At 43.7% G+C, this 11,260-nt stretch overlaps 1 protein-coding gene across 1 annotated transcript; it reads right to left on the bottom strand.

Moving 5' to 3' along the window:
* Nucleotides 1–3,332: 3,332 nt before the first annotated feature.
* RNF182 (ring finger protein 182) lies at nt 3,333–4,769 on the bottom strand. The gene has a single exon (XM_046005997.1). The coding sequence runs from the start codon at nt 4,577–4,579 to the stop codon at nt 3,836–3,838; it is 744 nt and encodes a 247-aa protein (XP_045861953.1). The 5' UTR covers nt 4,580–4,769; the 3' UTR covers nt 3,333–3,835.
* Between the last annotated feature and the right edge of the window lie 6,491 nt (nt 4,770–11,260).

Here is an 11,260-nt window from a genome sequence, read left to right as displayed (position 1 = left end):
GACCACTTTTAAGAATACGTTACCAAATAGCCCTACTTAGCATACAAAAGGGGCAGGGCATAATTTAACTTGTAATTTTTTTTAATTCCTAAATTTAAAGCACCTTCATGTTAAAAACCATAAATATCTGTGTACCGAGCATACCTGAGATTTGGTTTATACCACAAGTTTACATGACATAAGCAACTGAGTTGCACCTGTATTGCCTCTAGGACTCACTTGGAATTTATACAAACTTATACAAACTTATACAAATTCGACATCCAGCTATCCACATAGTTTCGTTTTGTTTTTTTCTCAAAAATCTTTTACACAAAAGTAAACCTGTAAGGGTAGACCCAATACTAAGCCTCTAGCTCCCCAGAGAAGACTAAAAATTCATAAATCGTTAAGAGGCCGAGAAGTAAACATCTGATGGGCAGAATGTGGAAAATGCACACGACTCGAGCCTCAAGAGCCAGTGGTGAAACTTCTTCAGAGAGCTTACCTGTAACCAAGCCTCCCATTGGTTTTAAAGAAAGTTCTGGAATAATATGTGGTGTTTCCATGGTGTTTCTAAGGAATTAAGGCAGGTATTTGCTTTTTGCTAAGAAGAGTGAAAAAAGAAAAACCACAGAAGATGCAGAAACACAGAAAACTGTGGTTCGCCCTCATTCCACTCAGGCTAACTCTTTTTCACACCTTCTGTGCTCCAGGACTCACAGAGGTTCCTTATACTGTGCCACCAGTCTCTCTAGCTCTGTAGGATTCCCTTGGCATCTGCATCTACCTGGATGACATATGAGAACATTTCCTGGAAGTCAGGGTGTCTGTTTACAACCAAGCACAGGCTCATCGTTTGTGGGTCTCTCAGCGGGTAAGCAGGACTCACCTAAGTTACGACTGACTAGTGAAGGCAATGCCTTTCCTTAACCAAGTTTCTTGCTCATTTATGCAAAGGTTTCAGAAGTGAATGAAAACCATTACTCTTGGTTAACCTGTGGTGCCAATTCACTAATTATCATAAACATGTAACTGTTACATACTGCCGACGATGTCTACTTTGCCTAACAATGGTCATATTTAAAGATCAGGTAATCACAAAAATTTGCCCAGTTCACAGAAGGCTAGTGATTGCCTGACTAAAAGGGACACTGTTTTGCTGAGTGGCTAGGAAGATTCTGGAACATAAATTAAAACCAAAAAATTTATTTATAATGATAAAGACAATGGTTTAGTTTTGTCTTCCCAAATTCCCTTCCCTGTTTTGTTTTTGGTTGGTTGGTTTTTGTTTTGTTTTGTTTTATTTTTCAAAAACAAACTGGTGGGACCAGTTAGATCAAATTTGTCGGAAAGTTCTGAAATCTTCATGTGTATGACAAAGGCACTAGCTTCATCAGTGTTTCTGAAAGCTCCAGTTCGCAATTATCTAACGTTAACAGAAATCCGAAGTAATAACTGAATCTCAATCATGAGTCAGGGAAGTCAAACTTCTAGTGTTGAAATAATAATTTAATGGACAAACAAAATATTATCACAGTGAATAAAATATTGAAGCATTGTCCTGTTTTCATTCAACAGCATAAAGAGTTTTCTGTTGGCTTACATTTAAAATTCTCTAAAACCAATTTACTGACAACTAAAAAAAAAAAGGCTATAGCACAATATACAAAGAGAGACAAATTTAGCACTGCAGACATTATACAAAGAAGCAAAACACACAGTACCCACATCCAGAGCTTTCTAGAAATCTCATCATAACACATTTATTTGATGTACATGTCAGACAAAATGAACATTTTTTTAAAAAACCTTATAAATATATAAATCCAAACCACGAAACACCTCCTAAACATTGTATTTACTCTAAGTACAAATGGATTTTTGGAAACTGCATTCACAATGCTTCCTAATCTAGATTTTATGAAATTATAAATGTATTCAGCTATAACTTGAGGCTTAAATTCATTGGGCCACACCTCAGGTATGGTTTTCCATCATACTCACCCTTAGGGGTACGTATTCTCAAAGTCAGGAGTTATATGATTGAAGTCAAAGTACTATTCTAAAAGTAAGGGTCAATTCTTCGTGAATAAAGAGATCAGACCGGTCCACTACAACAGTGTCACACAACAAATGTTTCCCACATACAGGTGGAAGTCATCTTAGGAAAGCCCTTTTCTAAGAGTTATAAATATTTTAATGTTAATCCTCAGTAATGGGTTTTAGGAACTGAAAACCTTTTTCTTGGCCCAGTTTCTGTGGACATTCTATTCCCTCAAACCTAAAATCTGCTAAAGAGTTTCTTCTCATAAATATACACATTCAACTTCTCCTACATCACGAAAAGGAGTTCATTAACTCAAGTCACACAGCTTATGTTTTTATTTGAAATGAATTATGTAAGAACGTGAATCCATGCTAAAATGGTCTTTAAGAGGAAGAGCGACAGGTCAAGTGACGCCCTGCCGCCTCCATCTGACTGCCCCGGAGGGTCCTCTCAAGCAGCAAGTCAGCTCTCTGTGTTCCTTCCCCATCACTTTGGCCAAATGCAACCCCATTTTGCACAGAAGCCCAAACCATTATGTTCTGGTACAATTCAGCCCAGTACAGCAAAAAGACTGACATTCTTCAACCTGGGAACTCAATAACTGTTTCTGGGTTTCCGCTGCCACAACTTACCCCCAGACTGTTATAGGATTAAGTTAAATAAGTCCCTAGCAGAATCTGAAATACAGCGGGGGAAAAAACCCTCATGCTTCGAACAACTAACTGAAGTAGAACGTCACCCAGGGTCAGGGGTGGGGTTGCCGAACAAGGTGGTGAACAAAACTCAGCGACACTGTTTGAGGGCAGGACCCACATGAAGACGTCCGTGAACTGTAACTGCTCTGTGAGAATTTCAGAGAGGAGGGAGAAGAGAAGACAACAAATATGGATGAAAGGGTCTTAAAGACAGGCGGCCATATTCAGTCATGAAGTCTGCTTTAAATACAAATTCCGCAATATGTTTAATTCTCTTTAAAAATGTGGCAAAAGGGTATTTAATTAAAACCACACAAGGGCACGAGGCCAAGTCTCCTTTTGGCGCAGAAGCATGTGCAGAAGGAAGGAGCGCGTCACTGGGGCAGCGGACAGCATGCTGACTGGCAAAGAGCTCCTGGAGAGGATTCTGGGGAGAGCCAACCACAGGGTGCGGGAGGGGTGTGCGGGAGGGGTATGGGAGGGGGTGCGCGGAGGAGGGTGCAGGAGGGGATACGAGGGGGCATGGGGGGGTTGGGGGGTGGGGGAGGGGGTGCGCAGAGGAGGGTGCAGGAGGGGATACGAGGGGGTATGGAAGGGGGGTGCAGGAGCAGTATGGGACTGGGGTGTGGGAGGGGTGTGAGAGGGGTGCAGGGGAGGGGCACTTTTCAAGTAGACGTGTCTTGGAAAGCTCTCCTCTTGTGTCCACCCACCATCATAGATTATCGAGGATTAGAGGAACTGGTTCATCCCTAACCTTCTGCAAAGACCCGTCCTACAGCCTAACACCCCTCCCCACTGGTGTCTGTCCAGCAGGGGTGAGTGAACTCCTGCCCTTTCTGTGGGCAGGCTCACAAGAAGCGCTCTGTGAAGGCTTAGCTTATACATGCTTGCGTCTTCCCTAACACCTAAGTAGAAATGAGCACTTTCTATGTCCAGCTTATAGGAAAACCAACGGAGTCAACATTTTGATGGAAAACAGACCACAAACATTGGGCCAATGGCTTTGTTAATGTCATGGACACTAATCACTGAGAATATAAAATAAATAAATGATAAACTACCTAACTTCAAAGATGGCAATGTGTGTCAAATTTCTTAGTCTGCATATTAACTAAGAAGAAGGTGCCATACAGTCTAGAAATTCGTGACAAACGCACTGGCAAAAACCATACACCATGAGAATGACAAGGCTCGAAGGGACAAGGCTGACAAAGACGACCCCAAGGGTGACTTTCTTAGACACCAATAAGTAGATCCCTAAGGGCAAGGAGCTGAAGTAGAGCAAGCCCAGCAGCCAAACCAACACCCGGATAGACGTCTGAAAGAGCAGGGACGTACAGTTCCACACCGTCCAGTTGTGCGACACGGTGGTAACAGAGTCGAAACTCGCCGGCCTATAAAATTCTACCACGGGCGTGGAGCTCAGAGACGGGGAGCTCTCTCTCTGCACCTCCATGATGGTTATGACCAGGCAGTTGGAGGAAGTGTGAGAGGGACTGACCAGGGACGCCAGCCTCTTGGGGGTCAGCAGCAGCTCGGTGGGGTTTTCTGGCAGGCACTTCTTGCCTTTGCCTCCACAAGTCAAGTTTACCAGGATGTTGTTGTCATCGGGCAGGCTACTGACTTCATCATCTGGCAGGCAGGTCTCAAACCTGCAGAAAGGACAGACGATGACGCCTTGCGGCGAGTCCCCAAAGTCGATGATCTTGTAGAGGCATTTGGCACAAACCCTGTGACAACACTCCAGCACTTTGGGTTTCCTCTGCTTCAGATTGTACCGATTATAACAGATCTTACACTCGAGCTCGTCAGAGACCTGAGCCTCTGCCGCCTCATCTGGCGGCTGACTGGCCATCTTGACTCGTGTCTACCACCTCCCGCCAGAGGCAACTCGCGGAAGAACGACTCCGATGAAGGCGTCCCTCGGAATATCACATCATCCAAATCGGGCGCTGATGCAAAGAGGCAGGACAGGGAGTAACAGAAACCAGCAATCTTCCAGGCATTTTCGGCTTCTACATTCACTCTGTCTCAAACACATATTTAAAAAGGCCACATGAAGGGTCTGCAAAGGAAAAAAGAGATTCTAATATAGTCAATAGTTCACTGAAATGTGCTTCATGGAATTTTCTGAGCTCCAGTGGTTAGAAGCAATAGGCTTAAAGGTTAGAGCCCCAGGACAGGAAAGTGCCGTCTCCATGCTTAGCTTTCTCAATCCACAAATAGGACAGTAAAGAAGGAATTAAGATTCCTACGGTGTAAACGCATTCTAGAGAGCCACGAGTATGACTAGATACAGAGACTGTCTCTCTGAGACTGGTAACAGATTCTGGCCTCTTCGAAACTAAAATGGGTCACCTATCAGAAACACATACACTTGAGTCAAATTCCATTCAGTACAGACTGATTAATTCAGATTATCAACAGTATAAATACCAGTTATCTAAATGCCCTCGGTAGCACCTTAGCATACATAAAAGAAGGAAAATCTGAGGGCGCCTGGATGGCTCAGTGGGTTAAGCCGCTGCCTTCGGCTCAGGTCATGATCTCAGGGTCCTGGGATCGAGTCCCGCATCGGGCTCTCTGCTCAGCAGGGAGCCTGCTTCCCTCTCTTTCTCTCTCTCTGCCTGCCTCTTTGCCTACTTGTGATCTCTCTGTCAAATAAATAGAATCTTAAAAAAAAAAAAAAAAGAAGGAAAATCTGAAGGATAAATTCACGTAAGGAAGAATAAAGCAAAGGGCACCTGACAGCCAAGACTAGCTCCCAGCCAAGAGAAGTGAACCCACCCACCATGTGCACGAAGAATGGCGCGTGCGAGGCTCACTCCCAGTTCCTGTCAACTCCCTCTCCAGAGTGAACAGGAAGCATAACAGAGTCAACAGCACTCACTGCTGGCCCTCAGGTGCTGTCACTGGCTTTGGCCCGGACTGAGGGGTGATTCCACGGGCATGGTCAGTCCCCAGTAATCAGTACGAATGAAGGGGGCAGCAGTAGGCGGCTATCGCCACACCACCTGCATTTGCCCTTGATGTATGTGACTTTTTGGGTAACAGATTTGTCTTAAGTTGTGTTTTGCTTTGGAAAACATCAAATTGGATTTGAATTTCTGAGCACACCCCCGCACGGCAGCAGAAGGCTGTCACGGCAGCGCTGAGAGGCAGAGCAGGTAGAACTGAGAGGCAGAGCGGGTAGAGAGGTAGAACTCTACAGGATCAACTTTGCTATGGGTCGTCCTATGTAATGGGGCAGAAGCGGTGGGCGGCTCAACTTGAAATATATGGAATTATGAATCGTTGGCTTGTGAATACATAACCTTCCTTTTTGTGACTTCAGCTAATTTTTTAATTGACTCCATATAATACAAAAATGCATAATGGGTACCAGTTGCAAGACATTCCTGCTGGGAAAAGGAAGTTAATCGATAAATAGACTCTCTAGTGACAACCAAAACATGTAGTGACAACCAAAATACAGGGTTTTTTAAAATACAGTTTATTGGGACACCTGGGGGGGTTCAGCCAGTTGGGCATCTGCCTTCAGCTGAGGTCATAATCCTGGTACCCTGGGATCAAGCCCTGCACTGGGCTCTCTGCTTAGCAGGGAGTCTGCTTCTCCCTCTCCCTCTACCTATCACTCTGTCTACTTGTGCTCTCCCTCTCTGAGTCAAATAGATAAAATCTTTAAAAAAAAAAAAAAAACAGAGTTCAGTATATATGAATGCATGTATTTCAGAACTGCTATCATAAGCCAATTTCTATACATCCACTCTTAGACACACACAAAAAGGATACACAGACACAGACATCAACTCTTCTGTGCCTTTTCCTTTCATGTGCCCTGAATGTTTTCTTCATTCCTGATCCTGTTCATGAAACATGATATGGTCCCATATGGTCACAAAATGTGACTGTGTCTTGCCCACAATCTTACAAAGCTGGCTTCTTATTCTCCTGTGGCATGAATATCTATCTCCAGGAGCGGAGTCACGGACCAAGAAGATGCTCTATCCTTGTAAACATTCCCAGTCCTCGCCTCTTTCACAGAAGGGGCCCAGGGCCGGGGCAGGTTACTGCAGATCCACTTCCCAGACAGCTCCCACTCAGCAGGCCTCCTGGTCGCTAAGCACAGACCAAAGACCCATCCAAACGGAATGTTCTGTTCTTTTGTCTCTCTACCCGCCCACTCAGTCTTCATGCCTTCTCAAATGCAGGCGTACTGAAACTGATGGCAAGGGTAGAAATCACAGCACCGATCGCCTTTACTACCATCAAAAGGGCTGGTGTACATGAAGGTGTGTGAAAAAGGGAAAAGATAATATGTGAACATATACATAGAGACATCCGGAAAAGAGACAGTAAAATATTGAGCGAGGATAAATAAGCAAAATTATATCGGACCCAAAGAAAGCTAGAATATGCATCTAGAAACATCAACAAAAGACTTATGCGTAGGGGATCCTTGGTGGCTCAGTTGGTTAAGTGTCCAACTCTTGATTTCAGCTCTGGTCATGATCTTGGGGTTGTGGGATTGAGCCCTGAGTTGGGCTCCATGCTCAGCAGGGCGTCTGCCCCCCCCCATGTGCACACTTGTGCACACTCTCTCTCCAATAAATACATAAATCTTCAAAAAAAAAAAAAAAAAAGACACTACTTTAACTCCAAGACTAACTCCAGCAAACCCACTCCACCAGCTTGAAATACTTCAAGCCCTGCCTGTGAGAGAGACACTTCTGGATGGGCAGGACTGGCTGACTGCCTTGAGCTCTGGTGCATCCCTAGAAATGCAGCCAACACAAGTATTTCTTCCTGGAATGGCACAAGACAGCATGGTGGTCATTCCTCTCGGGAAGGCAGGGTACCAACTGCAAGGGTTCTTAGAAAATAAATACTTCATCTGTCTCATTGGGACTCTTAAGGTTCCTCAAAGGATTCAATTAATAACCTAAAATCTGTAACCTCACAGGGTCGCCAAAGTCAGTTATCGAAAAGCTGTGCGTTCCCACCCTGCCTTCACTCCTGACAAAAGCTGTGGACAACATCTGTGATGGAGAGTCAATGAAGCAAGACCCCAAGGAGCACATGCTCCGTGATTCCATGGAAAGCTCAAAAAGCAGGCAAAACTGAGCCGTGCAAGATGTGAGTTTGGGTGGTGAAACTAAGGTGAAAAGCTGGAAGTAAGTAACAGAAAAGTCGGGATCACTTCCGACTTTGGGGGGTGGGGCAAGCAGTGCAGGGAGGGCACCCGCTGACAGACTGACAACGCTCTGCTGCCTGACACAGGTGGTACTCAGGAGTGTTGGGTCTGGGATACAGCATGGGGCAATACGTTTTTCTGTGTTACCTACCACGGTAAGACATTTTTTAAGTGTTATCTATAACTGTACTCAGAAAACTATAAAGTATTCATGAAAGAAATTGAGGAAGATAGAATGAAATGGAAAAATGTTCCATGCTCCTGGATTGAAAGAATAAATATTGTGAAAATGTCGATGCTACCTAAAGCAATCTATACATTTAATGCAATCCCTATCAAAATACCATCAACTTTTTTCAAAGAAATGGAACAAATAATCCTAAAATTTATATGGAACCAGAAAAGACACCGAGTAGCCAGAGGAATATTGAAAAAGAAAGCCAAAGTTGGTGGCATCACAATTCCGGACTTCAAGCTCTATTACAAAGCTGTCATCATCAAGACAGCATGGTACTGGCATAAAAACAGACACATAGATCAATGGAACAGAATAGAGAGCCCAGAAATGGACCCTCAACTCTATGGGCAACTAATCTTCGACAAAGCAGGAAAGAATATCCAATGGAAAAAAGACAGCCTCTTCAATAAATGGTGCTGGGAAAATTGGACAGACACATGCAGAAAAATGAAACTGGACCATTTCCTTACACCACACACAAAAATAGACTCAAAATGGATGAAAGACCTCAATGTGAGAAAGGAATCCATCAAAATCCCTGAGGAGAACACAGGCAGCTACCTCTTCAACCTCAGCCACAGCAACTTCTTCCTAGAGAAGCATCGCCAAAGGCAAGGGAAGCAAGGGCAACAATGAACTATTGGGACTTTATCAAGATCAAAAGCTTTTGCACAGCAAAGGAAACAGTCAACAAAACCAAAAGACAACTGACAGAATGGGAGAAGATATTTGCAAACGACATATCAAATAAAGGGCTAGTATCCAAAAATCTAGAAAGAACTTAACAAACTCAACACCCAAAGAACAAATAATCCAATCAAGAAATGGGCAGAAGACATGAACAGACATTTCTGTAAAGACGACATCCAAATGGCCAACAGATACACGAAAAAGTGCTCCACATCAGTGGGCACCATGGAAATACAAATCAAAACCACAGTGAGATACCACCTCACACCAGTCAGAATAGCTAAAATTAACAAGTCAGGAAACGGCAGGTGTCAGCGAGGACATGGAGAAAGGGGAACCCTCCTATACTGTTGGTGGGAATGCAAGCTGGTGCAGCCACTCTGGAAAACAGCATGCAGGTTCCTCAAAAAGTTGAAAATAGAGCTACCCTACAACCCAGCAATCACATTACTGGGTATTTATCCTAAAGATACAAATGTAGTGATCCAAAGGGACACGTGCACCCAAATGTTTATAGCAGCAATGTCCACAATAGCCAAACTATGGAAAGAACGTAGATGTCCATCAACAGATGAATGGATAAAGATAATGAGATACGTGCACACATACACACTGGAATACTATGCAGCCATCAAAAACCCAAAATCTTGCCATTTGCAATGACATGGATGGAACTAGAGGATATTATGCTAAGTGAAATAAGTCAGTCAGAGAAAGACAATCCTCCTATGATCTCTCTGATATGAGGAATCTGAGAGGCAGGGCTGGGAGTAGGAAGGGAAAATAAGAAACAAGATGGGATCAGGGAGACAAAGCACAAGAGACTCTTAATTTCAGGAAACAAACTGAGGGTTGTTGGGGGGTGGGTTGGGAGGGACAGGGTGGTTGGGTTATGGACATTGGGGAGGGTATGTGCAATGGTGAGTGCTGTGAACCGGGTAAGACTGATGATTCACAGACCTGTACCCCAAAGCATATAATACATTATATGTTAATTTTAAAAAATCTTTTAAAAAAGTGTTATCCATTAGAGTAAAAAAAAATAAAGAAATAAAAATAAAATAAAAATAATGAATGAATGGAAGGGAAGGAGAGGGGAGGATTATGAAGGGGAGGGAAGAGGAGAGGATGGGAGGGGAGGAAAGGGAAAAACATCTCTGGTTAAATATTTTAGGTGTTATTTATAGCCCGAATTTCTGGATCAACTTACCATCTTTACCTCTCTGGTCTGTAATTCCATTAATTTTTTTTAACAAAATAGAACTGTCACTTACTAATCACCTAAATATCCAGGCACTACTGTAAGCCAGTATTAAAACGGATGGGATCTCTAGGGTGAGTGCATCTGGTGCACGTGTTCCTCGATGAGAGCAGCGGCTACAAGCGTGTCTCAGCAGGCACAGGGGAAAGAAGCTAACACACTAAAATCACCTCAGAAATAAATACGTGTGGTTACCTGCAATGACGGATGTGTTAACTAAGGTCACTGGGGTAAACATTTTACAATATATCTGGGGATCAAATCCCATTGTACACCTTAAACTTCCACAACGTTATAAGTCAACTGCATTTCAATAAAGCTGGGGAAAAAACAAAAGGTTTTCGTTTTCTGGAAAAATACGTCCAACACATGAAGCTGATATTCCTTCTTAATCACTTAACAGGTATTTTGTGAAACATCTGGGGTAAGACAATACACGTAAATACTTACCCATTGTAAGTGCTGGGGTTATTGGACAAATGTTTGCTCTCCCTGCCCTAAATATATGATACTTACTGCTTGATTCAAATGCACTTCCTCTACTACGTAATTCCTTTGATATTAAAGACGCAAACTTGGCTTAGAGTTGAAACAAAGCCCTCCAGCGGACACCTGCTGCTTCTGTCTACCCAGGATCTTTTCTGTCTCCTTTATACAGAACTGCTCCCCTTTCTGCCACTACGTCTCTGGGGATGTGTCCCCCACTCACTCAATGTGATTGCGTTTGCACTGTCAACCAAGCACAGTACCCCCTTCTCTCAAGGTGTGACTCTGTGACTCAGGCCTGACTCATCACTGTACTCCATCCCTCCCCTGCTCAATAGGGATTAGTCAGGGTGGGCAGGTGACTCAGACCAGAGTCAGTGCTCTTCCCGAGGACTTTGTCATGTGAAGCCAGGGGAAGAAGGAACATGCCAGGGAAGGGAGGGAGCACAGACCAGAAAAAGATGTTTCGAGGAACTATCAGGCTGTCAAGAGGGAGAATAAGAGAGAATCAAGCCAAAAATAAAATGAGAGAAACAGGAAAGCAGAAAGCAGCGATACAGGCAGGCAGACAGCTAATGACTGCTACCCTGGACCTGTGTCAAGGCTCCCGGCAGCCAATAAATTCCCCTTTTCCCTTCTGCTAAGGTTTTGGTTGGATTTCTGCTAC

Source organism: Meles meles, chromosome 5 (genome assembly GCF_922984935.1).
Source record: "Meles meles chromosome 5, mMelMel3.1 paternal haplotype, whole genome shotgun sequence".
Classification (NCBI taxonomy): domain Eukaryota; kingdom Metazoa; phylum Chordata; class Mammalia; order Carnivora; family Mustelidae; genus Meles; species Meles meles.
This window is presented reverse-complemented; position numbering and strand designations above follow the sequence as displayed.

Coding starts and splice junctions, on each gene's coding strand:
- RNF182 (XM_046005997.1), bottom strand. CDS start 4,579: ATGGCCAGTCAGCCGCCAGATGAGGCGGCAGAGGCTCAGGTCTCTGAC.